Source organism: Vanessa tameamea, chromosome 2 (assembly GCF_037043105.1).
Source record: "Vanessa tameamea isolate UH-Manoa-2023 chromosome 2, ilVanTame1 primary haplotype, whole genome shotgun sequence".
NCBI classification, from domain to species: domain Eukaryota; kingdom Metazoa; phylum Arthropoda; class Insecta; order Lepidoptera; family Nymphalidae; genus Vanessa; species Vanessa tameamea.
In genome coordinates, this window is record NC_087310.1 from 6,679,852 (window position 1) to 6,701,119 (window position 21,268).

General features: G+C 32.0%; 1 protein-coding gene across 1 annotated transcript; it reads left to right on the forward strand.

Moving 5' to 3' along the window:
• Positions 1 to 535: 535 nt before the first annotated feature.
• LOC113401419 (protein brown-like) lies at positions 536 to 18,118 on the forward strand. Its single transcript, XM_026641334.2, has 12 exons — positions 536 to 645; positions 3,723 to 3,849; positions 3,918 to 3,966; positions 4,270 to 4,447; positions 4,602 to 4,751; positions 5,555 to 5,793; positions 6,991 to 7,146; positions 9,419 to 9,524; positions 10,875 to 11,099; positions 14,749 to 14,884; positions 15,885 to 16,091; positions 17,935 to 18,118. Exons 1-12 carry the CDS (start codon positions 628 to 630, stop codon positions 18,114 to 18,116), a joined length of 1,773 nt encoding a protein of 590 aa, XP_026497119.2. The 5' UTR covers positions 536 to 627; the 3' UTR covers positions 18,117 to 18,118.
• Positions 18,119 to 21,268: the final 3,150 nt, after the last annotated feature.

Below are 21,268 nucleotides of genomic sequence, written 5' to 3' on the forward strand. Positions count from 1 at the left end.
ATCTTAATAGTAATTTTCTATATAATTAAGAGGATAAAGGTTTCAATCTATTAATATCTATATTTTTATTTGAGCCGTAAATATAAAAAAGACATATATATATCTGATCACATACTATCACATACCGAACCAATACGCCGAAATAATGCGTCTACAACTACTAATAAATACTGAAAGATTCCATATCCATATGTCAATATTACTAAATAATAATATTCTTTTTACGGAATTATTGTCACTTTTATGGAGTCAAAGTTATTCTTCAAAATTCTAGGACAATTATGAGATTACTTATACTTTATTTCCTCATTACCAAATTACAGTTACCTTTACAAAATCGCTAGTAATTACTTGCGTCAATTAATTTCTAGTCTCTACGTCACGTTGTCTAAAACTAAGATCTTATTTAGAAATATTTATTTAAATTTGAGTTAATACAACGCTATGTAGTACAAAAGTATTTTATGTTTGCATACAAGTCAGAGATGAGTTTTTATCTCATTTTATCTCCAACAAACAGTGTTTATTTGATATGTCGCTGTAGTCAGAATGCTTTCACATTTAATAAGATTTGTGTACTAGAACAGTTTTGTGTCGTTAATTAAGAAAACGTTTTGATGTCGACAAATGACAATGGATAAAATGGTATGTACTTATTATATATTATTTTTAATCGATATACTTTGTAACATATGATGTAGAAAACGAAATTGGCATCCAATTATAGCTTTTAATTTGTCTTGTCTTGTTGTGGTTTGTATGATGCAGTCGTGTTATTGACTTTAAAACCATTTAATGATTTTCATGATGGTGCTCAGATCAATAGACATTATCAAGACTGATTTTGTAATACACAAAATTTACTATGTTACATAATATTTCATTTTGTTGTAGATATTTTTATATGCAAATGTTAATAACTACGTAAATAAATATTTATGAATCAGTAGGTTACATTCGTAATAATACGAGCAATGTAAGCTGCGTTATCAGGTGTCATGGTCCTTTTGTTTACATACAAATAAATAACAAACGTTTGAAATGATAAACTCGTGCTTCATCTCGAGGTACAGTTAGCCTCAAAAATACTAAAAAAAATATATTAAATAATATCTTTTAAAAAGCTCCGGTTTTATTTAGCGAACAGGATTAGTTGATCATGTTCGCATGGGAAGTTTATCATTTGACGCCCTGAGGCAGTAGTTACTTTATAAATTAAATTCTGAATCAAGTTTATTGAAAAGTTATTTTTAATAAATGAATCCGGATTCACTTATGTTTACGGGCTTCAGTAATACTACGAGGTTCATCATTAATAGGCTCGTCGCAATCACGGGTTTTGTTACTGTAAAGTATTCGTGATGTGCAAGAGAAAAGCGGTGTACTACTCGGCTTTTCTCTAGTACTATTGACTTACTCAGTCCAGATTTAAACAGATTTTTGGCATAAAAACAGACTTAAGTAATACCCGAACTTATTATATTAAGATAGAATTATGAATAACCCAAGTCCTTCAAATCTTTCCGGCCATAACAAGTATGAATAAAATAAAATAAAAGAAGTTACAAAGAGCAAATATTCGAAGAAGTCCCGTTGCTCTAGTAATTGGACAAATCACTTAAAAATATTACCAAATTGAATACAAACATTATACGATATATTTAAAATGCAAAAATGCTTCCAGTTCCGTAGATTGTTCTCCGAATCTGGAGAGATATTAAGTGATATGATGAGAAAAGAAACACGGTTATGTGAAAATAATAATTGTTTCCGCAACATAACGTGCAATTGTTACCATCTAGATTCTAGATGATGATTTCTTTTTTTGACTGAAATAGTTAATTTATATTTGTATTATAATACAACGACCAACAAGAAATTACGCACTTGAATGTGACTTTTAAGTAATCTGAGAAGCGATTGCACTGTGTACTACTATTATAGGCATGAATTGTACATATATATGTATATAACCCTTCACCTTGAATCACTTAGTTTAATGATGAAAACTACATTATAATGCGTTGCGAAGTTAAAGATCTAAGAATACAAGATGGCGGGAAGCGATTTTTTTTAATTCTATGTATGTATTGTGTAAAGATATATCACGGAAGACAGACACTAGTTTTAGAACAGAAAAAAATAAAAGTACAAGCAATGCCAAAAAAGCTGAAAGGAAACTAATTGTCACGGTATAGATATGTAACATGGTTCTGATATTATTAAAAACATGGTCGTTTTGTTATTTTGTGTTTCGTTTAATGAATATTATACTCTCATTTTATTCTCAGAAAATATAATATTTGTATAATTATGTAAATCTTTGATAAGATATAGTGAGTATATTAATATTTGTTCTTTGATAATAATAGTATAATCAACATTAACTGTTTTCATGGGTGTAGTTTATAAGGCTGCACCCCGAACACCTGAGTTCGAAACCCGAGTCGACCCCGTAAAAATTTATGGGCCAAGAATTTTTCAGTAGCAGCTCGAAGCATCTGGCAGTATTAATATTGCCACACCGAGGAATTCACAAAGCTAATGATTGAGCTTCTTTTAGTCGTCCGAATGCCGTCTTTTCCGAAAAGACGAGTGAGGGACGAGAGTGCAGGACTAGAAAATGCGCCTGTGCTTGAACGCACACTTGTGTTCTATAAAATGTCCTACAAAGTTGGCTTTACAGAAACCAAAATCGATCAGTAGGATGTCATCATAATAAACATGTTCAACATTAGAGATCCGAAGTTCTGACTAAACGGGTTAAGCTTCATTTCGTATTGAAATAGTTTCAATGCAGTGGAGTGTTGTGGGTTATGATAATATTTTTTCATATATATTCATATCTGCTTGAAAATTATTTACTAACACTGTTTGTTTAGTTATTTTTTTATTATTAGGTAACTTTTAATACATCTTCGTGACTGATAGACAGCATTAAATCATCACTCTATCCACAAAAAATTGACGAAGAATTAAGGTCACGTTTTCGACGTTACTGCTCAGAGATAGGTCACCTATTCCGACAACAACTTAATAACAAACAATCTACAATTTTGACACGAAATAAATAATAATTGCAGTAGAAAAATGCGTATTTATATTCCAAGCCGAAATTGTCTTAAATTAATAACAAATAAGAACCATAATGGTGCGTAAAATTGTTTAATATCAACTTTGTCAGAAAACGATTATTAAAAAAAACTTAAATACTCTTCGACATAACCTTAGCTATATTATGACATATTGCTTTTTAATACTATAGTTCGTGCATCATATAACAAAAGTAGTTAACTTTATAATAATATGTGATTAAGTGGTTACATGCATTTAAATGTAGTGTGTATCATTTTTTCTTTAGAAATAATATACTCTATCCACAGCACGCTTAAATCTAATATAATTTGTAAATTAAATGTTAATAACGTCAACTTTAATTCACAGAGAATTACGCACAAAATACTTTTGAAAAAAAATTTAAATCATATTATATGTGTAATAAAAGGTGTTTTCGTATAGAATAAATAATTTGGACTATATATCTTTGACTTCGAATATATATATTTATTATAGAACAAATAAATATTATATTATTTCTGGAACAAAGATTTATAAAATTCATAAATCAATCTTTTGTTTAATTGTTAATAACTTTGGCCTGATAGAAGTGAAGAATTTCGATTTTTTAAACATTTTTACAGTTTTATTATGTCATTTTCCAGTCAATAAAAACATATCCCAAGAATGACGTCGTCATTAAAGTTAAGAATTTAAATGTATGGACACCAGAAGAGAAGTCTTGGTGGCGACGAAAATCTTCCAAGCCATCAGTAGTTGTTTTAGATAACGGTGAATACAATAAAATACCTTAAGGGTTACCTTGTAAAAACAACAATTGACTAATATATCGTTTAAAGTTTCAGTTTGTATGAAAACAGGAGAGTTCGTTGCGGTAATCGGACCGAGGTAGATATTATATTAATCTTATTATTACATTAACGGTCAGTATTTAAGAGGTTAATAACATATCCGTCATGTGTTAACGTCAGTCAAATAATTTTCAATCTTTGCCTAAAATAAAATTAATTTTCCATAATATATATTTGATATGTTAATTATATTTTCGGAATTTTATAAATTTTGATTGACGTGCGATCAGTCGTTAAAAAGCCAAATTGAGTAACTCTCTTGGAGCCTTCTTATTTACTCGTTCAGAATTCAATGGTTTCGATTCTGTTTTTTTTAAATATGTAAACGCTACTTTTTCAGTGGTGCAGGCAAAACAACATTTCTTATGTCAATGGCTGGAAAATGTACCCTTCCAAATAGCGGTATCATTAAAGTGAATGGTAAAAACATTAAAGATGCACAGGGGTTGGTGGATATTGTACCGCAGTTCGATGTTTTCATGGACAGTCTTAGCGTTGAGGAACACTTGATATTTATGGTTAGTATGCATAATACGGTTAATGTAGAGTTCTTCTATCCTTAATATATTTTACTAAAGTGGCTTAATATGAAAAACATAGGCTGTACTGTGAGCACTCACGTGTCGTTTTTATATTTAAAATTAGAAACAATACTATTTAATTATGTTTCAGACAGAAATGAAATTGGGCAGTGTTAGTAAACCGTCTAACAAAGAAATGCTAAAATCACTCATCCACGAATTTAAGCTGGAGACGCTAAGTCATTCGCCAGTAAGTTCGCTATCAGGCGGTGAACGAAGACTGCTATCCTTAGCTACCTCGGTAAGAAATTAGTGCTTTGAAATTACTTGGTTGGCTTAAAAAATTTTAATCGGAACGAAAAATTAGCAAGTCATGTCTTAATTATTCTTTAATAATACATATTATATATCCTGTATTAATTTAAAAAAAAAAACAAGGCGACGTAGAGGTTACTTGGTGCCTTAGCACCAAGTATACTTGGTGCTAAGGCACCAAGTAACGTAAGTAAGTAAGTAAGCAGCATCGTAAGCCTTAGCTTTAATGGAGGGAAATGTAGGTACTATCGCATACACAAATCACTTATTTTATCGCTAAAACCCAATACTAATTTTATCGTTGTGTCCTGTTTTGAAGGTCGAATGAGTGTGTATTACAGGCACAAGGGACATAACATCGAAATTCCAAATTGCAGATCACTTACCATCAGATGGCCCATTAGCCTGTTTGCTTACAATTCATAGAAGAGGTCTGTGTGTTTTAATCTGTGTTAGAAATCTAAAACACAGAAATAAGTTTGGAATTAGGTTCAAGTTGAACAGAAATTAACGTTTTTATTCGTAGTTTTTTTTCTATTCAAATTAATGTGCTGTATAACATACTAGTGTTAACCTTATCTAGGCGTTTTTATCTATTATGATGTTACAGAGTTTTTGAATATGCACGAAATACAAAACTATATATTGATTTGGGCGGAGTGTGGAGGTGAACTAGCTCTTATAGTCTTGTTAAGTTGGTCATATTGCAATCAATACCATGAAAAAGTTTAGATAGCTTTTTATAAGAAATGCCTGTTTTACTAATACCCTTTTCAATACATGTTTTAGCTCTTATCAAATCCTCAAATCTTAATATGCGATGAACCTACGACCGGCCTTGACAGTTATAACGCGGCTCTCGTGGTAGGAGTCCTGAAGGCATTGTCAATGAGTGGAAAGATAGTGATCTGTTCAGTACACCAACCTTCATCAGATCTGTTTAAGGATTTTAATTCCATATCATTGATGGCTGAAGGCAAATTGTTGTTCCATGGAACACAAGAGGATTGTAAAAAAAAATTTGAGAGGTGCGTATTTTTGGCATGCTAATTTTACTTATATAATGAAATGTCGTACGTGTCATATATCCTTATTTTTGTAACATACATATTTTGAAGCAAAAATTCTCTGAACAAAACCGTTTTCGTATATGAAGTAATTTGTATTTTAAAGAATATTTTAAATCTAATTTAGTGGAAGGGGGAAGATTGTATGAATTTTGCGTTATAAACGTATGCAAAGGGATAGGCGAGCGTGGGGGGAGAGGCACACAACGGCATAACAGTGCACTTGATGCCTTACCAGACACTAAAATATACACATATACATTACCGTTGTATTCCGCATTACTGACAAGAAGCCTTATAAAGGTCGGACCGACCGGACACTTAAATATTTGGCTGAACACGATCGTAAAAAGTCTAACATGGCAACATGAAACTGATAAATGGTAGCAGCTATAACAGTTGTACCTATAGAAATAAAAAATCGTTGTATGGCTAATTACACGTTCATTATTTATTAAACCTTTAACACACGGATATAGTTTTTTAGAGTTTGTCAGCTTAAAACATGTTTTTTTTCTATGACTCATTACATCATCATAAAATGAATAAAGGTCAACACCTATTGGTGCATTGTTATGCCGTTATATAGTAAATGATATATTTATTGTAGCTGCCCTTAAATGTCACACAAGTGTCACAAAGACCTCTTGTTAAGGAGAAGCTTTGCATCTTATTCCAGTACGCTTGGCCATCGCTCATGTACATTATAATTAAATAATTATGGTCAATATCATTAAAATATTTGTAGAGTGGTAGGACTTTCTGCAAGCCTGTCTGGATAGATTATTCACTCGTCACAGACTCTAACGCCAAATGAAAGCGATCCTGGGGCACCCGCCTAAGAGACGCAGAGGGTACCCTTGGGCACCGGCGAGCCCCACGTACCCCATACGTGGGGGGAAGGCGGAACGCGTTACTCTACCGCCAAATAGAAATGCTTAGTATTGTTGTTATACGGTTCGAAAGATGTGTAAGCCCACGTTACTACATTTAATTCCCAAAATTGGCTGCGCATTACCGACATAATGGCGATGGTGACCACTTACCGTCAAGTAGCCCATTTGTCCACCCATTACTTTTATAAAAAATATGTTCTCGATACTTTCAAGAGTTTTAGTATCAATGCGTGTACATATGTGTTTTTAAAATCATTCACAGGCTCAACCTGCGCTGCCCACAGAACTACAATCCAGCGGAATTTTATATCAAGGCCGTGTGCATGGACTTGGGTAATAAAAACTATGGCCTGGAAAATAACTGTGTGCCGGATGAAGATGAAACTGGTTCCGTAGCGACGCAGCAAGACTTGCACGGGTAAGCCCGTTTATATTGTGTCGCTACGACTTAATACCTTAGTAAATAGGTATGGCAACTTGTTTTTAACATGGGTATTGGCTGCTAAATTATATCAAGCACTAATTATTTCTTCTAATTTTAAAGTATTTTAAAAATTATATTTATAGGACATATACAATCATAATCATTTTATTTAGTAATCGGTCTATAATTACTAAATAAAAAAATAAAAACAAATAAATCCAGTTGTCCAGTCAAAAACTGATATGTTACTTCGAAACTATTGACTAAATTATTTATGCAATTTGGAGGGAAATCATTGCAGTTTACATTTAAGATATCGGATATCTTTAGCTTTTTTCTATGCTATAGTTTATCGATTTACAAATAGGTATTGCATTTTAAAATACTTTTTCACCGAATTGATGTTAATATTTAATCATCTTTGATAAATTACCCTTTTTTATTTCGCTAAAGCTGATGAAATTAACATTGTTTTATGTAATTAATTAATTTGCGTACAATAAATATAATATTAACAGTCGTGACGATTGACTGTAAAATTGATAAGACGTCTAGTTTAAAGAGTACGTTTTTTGTAAGAAATGTTCCGTCGGCTCATCTACATATGAGCCAGTCGTAATCCGATTATGTTAGTTTCAAAATTCTAAAGGCCTACAAAAAAGTTAGAGGTCGATGAACATGAAAATGTCATTTGTTTATTCGATTTATATGTTTTTGTTGCTAGTGATAGAATTTCGTCGTACCTTAACTGTAATTACTCATAGCTAATAGGTTTTCAACTTTGTTTTTGTAATAATTAAGTATGAGCCGTTAACTCGTGAGTTGCACAATGTTACGCAATGTTGCGCAATACTGTTCTTGTACAAATTATAGCTATTTTATGTTTTATTATGACCTTTTAGAGTTTTTAGAATGATGAAACCTTAAAGGTTTAAAGTTATTTAATACAATCGAAAAAAAATATACTGCAACGGTAATGGATTTATGAATGTGATGAATTTGAAATTTATCCAATCTTTAAATAAGAATCCCTTAATACTTAAGCTGTTCTCAATAGTTGTTAAGAACCGGCTCGCCAGATGACTTGACGAGTTCCAGCGCTCAGGGCTTGCTGATTTCAATAAGGCTATAGCACCACATCTATACTGTTCGGCATATTGTGAGGAATAGCGAAGAGTACAATCAGCCGCTGTGTGTGACCTTTGTGGATAACGAGAAAACCTCCGATACTATCGAAACTTGGGCTGTGCTCGGGGTAATGCAGACATGTCATATCGATTGGAGATATATCTAGTTGCTGAGATGTCTGAACGCAGCTACAATGACTATCCAAATACAGTACTGTAAGATGAAAGCGATCCAACTTCGGGGAGGGATGCGACAGGGGGCTGCTATATCTGAAATCCGAAACTGTTCACCAACGCATCTGAAGAAGTTTTCAAGACACTCGTTTGGACTGAATATTCAATGTAAACGGAGTAACACACCTTCTTTGTTGCCGCGTCACTGGAACAACTTACCGCAATGCTGCGTAGTTTTTCGGAAGTTCCGAAAAGACTCGCTCTTTCCGGCTTATCGGTTTCGGTATTCACTTGACCAGAAACCGATCGAAGTTCCAGTGGAAATACCTATCTTTTTTTTTTGTTTAACGAGGAGGAAATGGTGTGGTGTGGCCGAGTGGTGAGGCCACGGGATCGCCAAGGGCATGCAACACCGACCCAGCAGCAGCCGCCGTGAGGCAGCTGAATATTCATGGAAAGCGCGCCTAGTGCGCGCCTTCCCCTCATCCTCCACGTGAGAATGTGGCGAACTCCCCCCAGTCCGCCACTGGAGGCTGGGCGTCAACGAAGCTGACGCCCTGCGGCGGATAAGATGGTAGGCTCCTCCGCTGACCGCCGGTGTAAAACACCTGGGAGGCTCGAATAGCTCCCACTCCCTCCTAGCCAACGAGGCCACTCACATGGTCCGCCCTGACGCCGATCAGGAGCAGGCCGGCGGCATCCTTCCCGCCAGTCTTAGCCGTGGCCGACGAGCAAGCTCAAGCCGGCCCCGTTGCCCAGGGTACACCACGAGGAGATGACTGACATGTACCCCGTGGAAATACCTACCTGGGTCAACTTAGGGAAGTAAGCTGTTCGAAAAATTGGGTTGTGATGGCGCTCAGAGTCACCACTAGATATAATTTAAAAGTTTAATCTTACCAAGTATAATTAAAAGGAAACTGTCCTTAATTTTAATACATTTTTTTAAACCTCTAATTTCACAGCACTCAAAGGAACTGGTTCAGACAAGTGCAGCTCTTATTATGGCGATCGTCACTCGCCTTCAAGGGTAATATTAAGAACTATTTTTTTCAGCTTTTCCTAAATACAGTGAGTATTATTTAATTTAAATACAAATAATTTTACTCTTATTTTATTTTAATGCCAATCAGAAATTTTAGTACGTTCTTTTATTGGGCTATATCAGATATCAGAAACCAAAATTCAAAAATAATATCTTCTTCAATTGTGCACAAGGGCACCTATCATGTACATATTATGCTGCAGAAAATAAGCTTCAGTGAATTAATAATAATTAATCTTAACTACTTTTTTAATTAAATACATGATTAATTAACTTTAATATACTTTTCCTTAAATCGTAATTCTTATCATAGATTAACCGCAAAAACATTAAATATAACGATTTCAAATTAAATTATTTAAACTTGTTAACTAGCTTACACAATTTTTATTTTTAGTTTTAGCCCTGAAATCGTAAAAACGTTTGTCAAATAGTAACAAAATTATGGGTCTGACCAAGTTTAGCGACATTCATTAGCAGACTATGTGTCATGTATATGTCGGAATTATTATTAGATTATTAAATTATTAAAATCGCAATAAAAACATCATTGACGTCAACTGTCAAATATGTAATTGGTTGTCATAAAGACCTAAAGGATAATATTAAAAAAAGATGTGAATCTGATATATTTAATTCCAAAATAAGGAGTAGATCAGAGATTAGTAAATCATAGATTTACATAACCTATATTACTTGGTGACAGCTCCACTTTATGTAGTTCCTGATTAATATATCTTTATTTATTATAATGAGCTACTCATGTTTTAGTTTTATTATTTTACTTACATTTACTTCCAAAGTTCTCATAAACCTTCACCGATATTCAAAACTCAATGATCTCGACCAATGATATAATGTCAATTCAATGACAACCTTGTTCATTTTTCTTTACTCCTGTGATTGGAATAGGCTAAAGGTGGATAGTGGTGCTTGATTACGGATTAAGCCGTGTTTTTATGAATAATGCTCGAAAATAAAATATATTAAAGCAAAAGAAAAAAATGTGATTGCGTCTCAATGATATTGATACTGTTAATTACACATAAAAATGTGGTATACAAACATATGAAACGTTAATTGTGTTAATTACATATTCATAAACTAAATATAGACTTATACTATTTAATATGTATTTCGTAACCTGTTTATTAATGTAACAATTGCGCTCAAAGATTCGATCATATCTATTATGATAATTACAAAAATGGTAGTTCTATTTGAATAATCATTTTAATGTATTATTATATTACATTTTATTACGTTTTCGCATTACTCATGTGTTTGTGCACGCTCACATATGTATTTTAATCTGATTGTAGCTTTGTAGGTGTACAGTATTGTAACTGTAAATAATATTCTAATTTTATTTTCAGATAATATCATCACTTATTATAAACACATGTTATATTGGTATATCTGGGACAACACAGAAAGGTGTTCAAGATTTTAGAGGATTTCTCTGGTTAATTTGTTCTGAGGTTTCATTTAGCGTCTCGTATTGCGCTTTGTACGCTTTTGAAAGCGATCTTACTTTGTTTAAAAGGGAAGTAGGCATCTACAAGGCGTCCAGCTTCTATGTTAGCAGATTTTTAAGTTTGGTAAGTGATAATTTGAAAAACAAAACTTAAAACTTTTGAATTTTTCCTGAATTTTGGTATGATATCATGCGATGGCTGTATAAAAAAAAATGCATTCGTTTATTATGAACAATATAAATTGCGAAAGGTACTAAATTGCCTAGCATGGCGAATATGCTTGTACACTTTTCTGGCTGCTCTTATTGTAGGTAGTTTAATTTTAAAACAGATTTTCCTGCAGAAATGTTTATCTATAATTATTTAATGCGTAGAACGTAAAACTCAAAAGTTGATAATTTGGGATTTTATGCAAAAACTATAATGCATGAAATCATAAAATATCTGTTTCAAATAGGCAAAAACTCATTTCGTTTTTCTAGTCTTGATTTCGTTAATAGCATCTTTTAGTATTTGTATGTTCATAAAATCAGAAAATCTTAGTGATCGACGCTTAGAATGTGTTAAAGATTGTTGTTTAATTACTTTTGTATAACTTATCATTTTTTATTTTATAATGTAACAACATAGTTTTCCTGAAAGAATGAAAATTAATTTTGATAAATTTTATGTAGAGCTGTTGGTTTTTCTTACTTAATATTATTTTTGACGTCCTGTTCATCAGCTGGAATCGAACTCAAATCGTGCCATTAACAAGTTATCTGGTTTGGTCGAGATATCAGCAGTATCTTCTTGATGTTTGAAAATAAGCACTCTAGCACCTCAGGCCATCACGACGTTGGTCCTGCGCCTGAACTCTTTCCGGTTGTAAATGATTAATTAAAAGAGAGTGCTTGCGTATGGTGAACATTTTGTGCTACGCAATTGGCTAGTCCTTTGCATCGGTCAGGAGTACATTTTAATACTATTTATTCTTAATTCACCGGCAAATCTGTATACAGATTGTAGCTTTGTCATTTCTCAAAGCGCTGCCTACTTCGGAATCTAAATTACAAACTTAATCAGCCTTCAAACCGACTAATACGAAGTATGGATCTATAGAACTAATGAGTGGGTGACTCCTACTTATCTAACTCAGCGGGCTTGTATAAAGTCATTAATTATATGCGTTATATATAATTTGTGGTTTGATTGGTGATTAATCAATGTCAATTGATCGCATCCCGTCCCGATATAAATATTATAGGAATATATTCATAGGAATAACGTTGATAATATACTAGATATTACATATTAATTAACTTATTTAATTTAAATGTTAATATTCATGTGAAAAGAGCTGGGAAAACACTGCGTCCACCTGGAATGGTGTTGATGATATTTCTAATTCAAAACCAAAATCTGTATTCAGTATAGAAGCTTTAGCTAGCTATATTCTTTCATTGATTAGTAAAATTCCATTGGTTCGGAAAGAAATACGTCAGAGGTGAGTGAACCGGCGAGAGACACTAAGAACGTTTTTTCGTACCTCGTGTATAACTATTATGTGTTACGTTAATAATAAGGTCAATAATATGAAATTTTCAGTAGAAATGGTATGAAAGGGAACGTTTCATTTAAAAGGGATGCCATAGCTATTATTTAAAAGTCGTCCTTCAAAAATTCATAATTGAAAATTTTTAATGTTGTAATTGTTTTCTACAAATTAAACTATTTATCTAATTAATCTACTATTAGACTTTATTATTTACTCAAAATTTGGTTATTGACCGACTTTAAAAGAGTGTACTTCCCGTTTGGTCTCATATAAATTTGAAGAAAAAAATTGAAATCGGTGATTTTTTGTAAAAAAAATATTTTATTAGGTCCTTACATATGAAATTTGCGTTTTGTTGTAATGATGACCACTATGATCTGAAATATCTCCTCTTTGGCTAAGAATGCCAAATTAAAATTTATAAATTCATTTAGCTGGTACATTTGAGTTTTGAAAACAGTCATTCATTTGTTTTTTCCTCATTATTTTTTTCTTTGGCGTCGCTTATTACCGCATAATGGAAAACATGAAATACCGGTATATTTACGAGTACGAGTTTTACCGTGTCGCCAATGCTGCAGAAACAGCTCGAAGGATAAATGATGTGTACGGCTGGTGTCGCAAAAGAAAGTACGGTACGTTTTTGGTTTCAAAATTTTCGTTCTGGAAATTTCGACCTTCAGAACCAACCCTATGGACGGTCGGACACCAAAGTGGAAAATGAAGAATTAAAGTTTATTGTGGAAGCGGATCCATCACAAATCACTTTAGAGATAGCTGCAGGCTTCAGGGTAAGTGATAAAACTATAGTAATCCACTTACGTGGACTAGCGCCGGTGTCGGTCACTGCAGATTTCTAAAATCTGGCCAAACGATTACGGCAGGTATCTATTGTCAGCAACTGCAAGCCATGAAGGAAGAACTAGCTGCTAAACAACTGAGATTGGTCAATCGCTCTAGGCCAATGCTGCTTCACGACAACACAAGACACTGCACAACAAACAGCCACTAAGTTAGATGAACTACAATTGGAATGTCTGCGACATCCATCGTATTCCCCGGACCTTGCTTCAACAGATTACCATTTTTTCTGGAATTTAGACAACTTCTTACAAGGAAAAAAATTCAACTCCGATGCGGCAGTCCAAACCACCTTCAAAAACTGTATTGATTCTCGCCCCTATAACAAGGGTATAAATAACAAGGGTGCATACTTTGATTAATTAAATATATTTTACAACAAAAAAAAAATGACTATATTCGTCCCGTACAAAACGCCAATTTTATATTTAAAGGACTCAATATAACTCTACATTAAGTATTATTTGTCTAAACTTTTTAGGAAAATTGTAGCATATATTATATTATATTAAATACAAGAATTTCGAATCGCTTTAACAATGTCTTGTCACATCTTGATTGACATTTCCATGTTTTTTTTCTTTGCGTTTGAAATCAATTGAATCCTTGGCATTAACTATGAACATCCTCTAGCGTTATTTTCACATGGCACTTATAATACAGTTTAATTGTATGGTAAAAAAAACGTCGACGTGACGTGAAGATATTCTAATAAGCAATTAGTCTACTAGTTAATAACATACTGTTAATTAATCAAAGGCCAATATTATCAAAGAATACATAAAAAACATTGAATATGTGTTTGTAGATAGAACGCCCAATATATCGAATCTGAATCATTATCGTGGGCTCATCTTCTCAAAAATGTTACTTCATTTTTAAATTCCGCCCACTTCTATGTTAGTGAGTTGGGGGAAATTCTACTAACATATAACAGTTATTATACATTCCCGATTCTAATCCAATCCAATTTCGAATATTCCTCTCAAAAATAAAACAGTTTAATCTTAACTGAGGGAAATTCTACTTATTTGTATCGGTTCACGATCTCGATTATATTGCGATCAAACTACGACCGAATCGCAACTAGATTGTGGTTTTAGTATAATAGGAAAACAAACAGCAGCAATACCGTGTCATTTCAATTGAGATAAAGTGATAATTTATTAGTAGAATTTCGGCCCAGGGAACTGAGCGCGAGACCACGGCTAACTTCAATGCTCCAACGAAAGTATTTGTGTGTTGGTTAAATGTAAATTAGGTACAGTCAAGTACGTGTCTTCTCTTTTGTGAAATACGAAAACAATGTACAAATAGAAAATAGGTTCTCTATGAATTTGTACTTTTATTATAATATAATATTTTTTTGTAAAGGTACCTCGATGTATAATATGGCCGATCGTGTTCGTCACCATAGCGACATTAGCAGTGGATCTGCCGAACCATTTACTGACTGCGGTGAAATTTACAATTTCTCTAATCGCGATGGCCGTCGCTTCTACTGCCTATGGTAAGGACAATAGTAATATGGGTTATTTATAATCTCATTAAAGAGTCTAGAATCATTTAATGGAAATGAACATATTGAGCAACATCAACAACAAAGACTCTGTAGGTTTTATAACGAATATGTTTTTCCTCAATTATTACATTTATTTTATTTATTTGAAATAATAATTCATTATTATTGTTATTGACAATACTGTAATATAAAAGCGAAGCCACAAATAATCAAACGTATATTAATTTTATCCACAAACATATTATTTTTCTACACAATATAAATCGGTACAATATAACTCATCAAAATCTGTTTGGCATTTAGGTTCTATATATAAATTAATACACCTACCAACGACTAATTTATAAATAAAACCAGATAAACTAACGTCACTATGGTAATCTTTTTCATAATATAAAGATGAGCAATTATTTATTACGAACAAATAACGTTTGATATGTGGAACTTAAGGAGTTGTTGCCATCACTATAAATTTTAAAACAAATAAATTGTATTAAATTTGTCATATTTATACATGTGAATTGGCTACAATATTATATTAGGCACTTGAAAACAGGCTATATTTAGATATGCATTAATAGAAAAGCTTTTTATTAATAAATATTTATGAACTTAAAAATGTCGATAAGTTTTATATGTCAGCTACATTTAGGATTAAACAGGATATAGAAGAGGCGTATATATAATTTTTCTGTGTAGTATTGTTGTCCGTTCTTGATATAATTATTGTAAAATTGTCTTTTTATTTACCTAATGTTTATTTATCTATTTGTTCGAATTAATGAAAATCGAATTAACAAAACTGTATATTGTAATAATTAGTAAAAGTTTAAAATTGCAACGCATTGTTCGTATCTCGTACTCAGAGCTCTATTATTACGAATGGATACCAGGTTTAAAATAAGTTTGATATATATACTATATACATAAAACATATATATGTATATACCGTAAGAGTGTCTTATTCTATATTAATTTCTATCATCAGGTCTTGGCATGGGAGCCCTTTTCATTTCTACGGGTATGATGGGTGACGTGATGCCCTGTGCAGACCTCCCTCTCTTCCTCATGTCTGGTGCCTTTCTACGGATATCCTCCCTCCCGATTTGGCTCTACCCGCTAAAGTTCTTCTCACACTTCTATTACGGATTGGATGCCCTCAGCAATCTGTACTGGCGTCAGATTGATTGGATTGGTAAGACAATTTTTTTTTATTTTAAAATTATGATTAATGGTTAATAGATATTAAGGATAAAAAGGTTTAAATAAGATAAGTAATTCAGAATTAGAGCAAATGTTCTTAATATTGTAATTTACACTGGGTTATAGACCGTCATTGCAATAACAAATTGATTTTGGCAGAACGAAAGCGGCCTATGTAAGCCGAAGTCAAATATATTACTTAAACTTTATTCATTATTTGAAGAATTTTCTGTTTAATACTACTACATTTTTATGTCATCTTGGTTATTTATAAAATTCTAAAAAAAGGTGATGTGGAATAAAAACTTTTTAGATTACTTTTTAATTGAAATATATCGTCATTTGTTTTCTCAAACCTTTAGCTTAATACTCAGTAAATGTCCCAATCCTGGGTAAAGGTCTTTAGGTTTAGGGTAGCAGACATATACAGGTGGCAGTACTACATCTGACACGTGTAAGTCTTGTACTTCACGATGTTTTATCCACTGCACAAAATCATGAAAACAGTGCTGGCCACTTTCCGTTTAGTACTTTATAATGAACGAAATATTACATCAGCAAATCAATACCAATATTTAGCAATCATAAACAATATTTTTGAATGAAAACTTCTTTGCATTTTTAATTAAATAAGTATTTTATCCACTCATATCGAGTCAACCGTTCGACTTGTAATGATCTCGTAATTTTCTCCAACGATTTACTCTTTAGATTCGAAAACCTTCACCGTTAAACCGAATTAATAATTCGTTTCTACATTTATCGGTTTAACCGGTTACAATTGAGTTCATTTTGAACGTAACACGGTAAAGTTTTTGTAAAAGTTGAAAACAAATATACTTTTACTGGTTTACGAAATCGAACTGGCCCAGTGTTTTCAAAACGTCAAAGTGAAAGGTTTTTTTTTAATTGGTAAGGATGATATGTACTGTGTAATTGATAAAATAATTTAAAGTTATTTTAATTATTTTAACAGGCTCTTTCCAATAGAAAGAAATATATTTTCTGTGGACTGACAAAAATGGCTACATATTAAACGTATTAATAACGGTTAACCACACATAACTGATTACATTTATAAAATGATATCCCTGATCTCTAAGGTCAAAAAACACCTCATATATTTGAATTAATGAGCGTTATTAAAAATTTACTCTCGTATCTGGTAGATACAAAAATCAACCATTGGGTCTGAAAGAAACTCCTTAGACCTGAGATGTCAGGCGAAAGAAATTCAGTGAAGTTAATATAATTAAATATAATCAAAATTTTATGTTTACAATAATATTATATTTTAATTATTTATTTATTTAGACGATTCACGTCTCAAGGCGATCGTCGGCGTAATTAGCATAGAATCAAATCAAAGTATACTTTATACAGAGTTTATTTATATGAAATGAGAACCATCGAGAAATTCAGTAACTATTTTTTAATACAATTAAATTTATGTATCCTGTCTGAGATTCAACGTAAACTAACTCCACACTTTTTTATTATCCGTATAATATTTTTTATTAATGTTTTCCACATCATTAAATTTATTAATTGGCAAAGTTAATAATTTCTAACTTCCGTCTGGTTGAGGGACAGGAAGTTCAGACTTGATATAGCAGTTTTCAAGTATGCAAAATATCATGATGATCGAGGAGTTAAGACGCAAAAATCAAATAAACAAATGAAAAACTTACAACCCCATTTATAATATTATTTCGTATTCAACGGAAACGAATTAATTATATTAACGAATTAATATAGTCCGATGTATGGTTTTATAAGTTTGTCACCAATATTTGAACAAATAGCAACCACATACATTATTCTCTTTGTTCTAGAATGTTCTTCTAATACAACATCTATATGTCTAAACAACGGAGAGGCAGTTTTATTGGAAAACGGATACTCGAGTAACTTCATACTTGAAGATAGTACTGGATTGTTATTTGTTACTATAATATGGAGCCTCTTGGGATTTTACGGATTAAAAAGAGAAGAAAATAAAGGATATGCTTATTGATTGATTTTTTTTTTTATTTTACCTTTAAAACCTCCTTGCCGGATTTTTATATATTTAATGTATGTTAATTTATTACTTCTATTTAAAACAAAATTATATGCAATGACATATAATCACACATTTCAAATTCTATATTTGTTTTTCAATGCCATACAGAATTTATCACGGGGAATGTTCCGAGGAATTGTTCGGATTAATCCCGGCTGCTGAATTTCACCTTCGGACATCTCGTCAAAATTCCAAATATCACCCACACCACCTAGATGTCCGAAAATCCACAACAGCGCGATTTTTAAGATATTTTCTGCCTCGCACAACCACTCTGTGGAACCAGCTTTCGCCGGCGGTTTTTCCGAACCGATACGACTTGGGAACTTTCAAGAAAAGAGCGTACTCCTTCCTGAAAGGCCGGCAACGCACCTGCAAGCCCCCCGGTGTTGCAGATGTCCATGGGCGGTGGTAGTCACTTTCCATCAGGTGAGCCTCCTGCTCGTTTGTCACCTCTAACATAAAAACATAAAAAAAAATAAAAAAATACGTATAATTAATAATACATTAATTATAAAACAGTAGAATGAATAGCGTTATTTTTAAGTCGATTAATAATACATTATTATATACTCTGTACATCTAGCCTTACGTCACAGCACTAGGATATGTAGTTCTTAGTGGAAAGAAACTCCTTTCAATAGTTTAGATTACTTTAATTATTAATAAAAAAGGCATAATTAACCCTTACTTCATCAATTTATGATTTATATTTCTAATCGTATAAAACACAAGCCATTTTTATTTTTTCCAATCAAAATTTTTTTTAAAGGCCACCTTCGTTACTTATCCTTTTTTCCACAGATAATAAAATCTTAGGTTAGGAAATAAGTCAATAACAAAATTTACGTTCGATACCAGTAGCAATTTAAATTATTATTGGTTCGAATTAATTAAAAATGAATATTCTAAATTATAATATTACAAATTATTATAATTTGCTTACATTAGTCAATAATTGTTCATATAATGTTATAAAATAAATACAAAATAAATGAATGTCTTATAGGATAAATTTGGTGTAAACGATTTTGAATATGAATATGGGATTCAAGTAGGCTCTTACTCTCTTTTGAATCCTCATTTGACATTAAATTCAAAGCTACCACCGGACTCTTTTCCGACAATTAGTTCGGAATAGATTACCAAACACAATAATAATTGAAATATTGCTTATCCCATATGGAAATCAACGAATACTAACTCCACTTTTTATCATCTATAAAATCGTTTATTAAGAGATACGCCTTATTAATCAAAGTTTTATCAACATGAAATTTTCATTTATTAAGCTAAAAGTGTTTAAGGAATTTTAGTATAGAAACGAACAAATTACCGAAGGAAGGTTAAGTTGAATTTGCGGTGGCGAAAAACAGCTGTGTTACAATATGATTGCTTTACTTCTCGTATATCTTTATATATAAATTTTCTGTACCTGTTTATGTATTGGAACTACTCCTACTCTATAGCTGCGTTCGGGAAGTAAATAATATTGTTTTTTCTTAATCTATAATATTTTAATGAGTTCGCAATTGTTACCGCGAAGTGTCAATCTCTCAAGAGTGAAGTATGGTGGGGATTCTGCTGACTTACCTGGTCTTGAAAAGTGATCAAGAGCGTACGATTAAAATAATTTCAACAATGATTTGTATTAATTCTTATCTAAAATCAAATCAAGATAAAATTTGACAGTTGACATCTATGAATATTTATAAAATATTCAGACTTCAGACTTATCTTTAATCTTGACATTTAATCAATATCTAGACACGCGGTAGCGTATCTGTCAAGTTTCAATTAACAGAACTGGCAAGCAGCACCTTGTGTAATATTACACGAACCATTTGGTGCCACTTTTGACCCCCTCATAACTCAAAAGCTATTTGACATAAACGTGTCAAATTTGGCTCATATATTAAGACTCGCGAGATACATATGTGTTCCAATTTTTATAAACGCATCTCAAACGGTTATTTAGATATTAACGTCTAAAAATCGACATTTTTATCACTGACTGACCTATAGATCAAAACTATTACCTACTTCCAGGTGACCTAGAATGTTCAAATTTGGCATGCAGGTAGATAATTAGGCCAATACAAAGGAAAAAATCTGAAACTGGTAAATTTTTATAATTTTATTATAATTTTTCATTTCATAGGGTCTATTAGGAACACTTATATAATTAGTTCCTGTAATAACTGTAAAAACAATGATGTAAGAATCAGCAATCAAAACTTATGACAGCCGGTCTTAATGTGGATTTTAAGGTCTTCACGTGAATATATAACGAGTTGAATACCACCCTTAATTTTTTTAAATCCAAATATTTCCGTTTTAGTAAATTAACAAGCAACAGTTTTTTATTACTTGACACGTCTGCATGTGTGGTTCAATTCTTGCAACTACATTTAAAAAGCGATTACCCAATCGATTGCTCTGAAATTCTAAAACCCACCACACACCAGATAGTGTTATTATTAATCAATTAAATTACTTTTTTGAAATTTATCTTTTTTTTACTATATTTAAAAACATAATACAAAACGCGGTCTATAAGCTCTATATCGTCTTTGATACTTTCAAAGAATATATAGTGAAGCAGCTGCTTATGATGACGTCATAGTATAAAAAACCACATTAAGTATAAAATAACACAATATAAAAAGTAAATTATTACAAACATTAATAAAATGGAATCAAATAAAATAAATAATAGGTACATAGTATCAATAAATAAACATATTTGTAAAAATACACTTAATATAATTTATGAGATTTGCTTATTTGTAATTTGTCAGCTTACGTAGGAGTATCAATAATAGTATACTGGCTGTGCATTTGATTTCAGATGAGTGAAATGTCTTAGTCATTACAGTTGTATCTTAAGTTTATCTTGAAAATTACAACACTGTATTGTAGTTTTCAATATATTATCGAAATTCATAATACTTTATTGAATTATGCACTTATTAGACGATTCTAATCTGACGATTCAGATTTGGTAATCTCGTTGTATTAGGCGATGTTAAGATTGCGCGTTTTTTGGTACAGCAGTGTTTGCTATTTTTAAATTATGAATCTCGGCTACTGCATTACATGGC

Coding starts and splice junctions, on each gene's coding strand:
- LOC113401419 (XM_026641334.2), top strand. Junction 3,967..4,269: donor GTTGCGGTAATCGGACCGAG/GTAGATATTATA, acceptor CTACTTTTTCAG/TGGTGCAGGCAAAACAACAT. Junction 14,885..15,884: donor CGTCGCTTCTACTGCCTATG/GTAAGGACAATA, acceptor TTCTATCATCAG/GTCTTGGCATGGGAGCCCTT.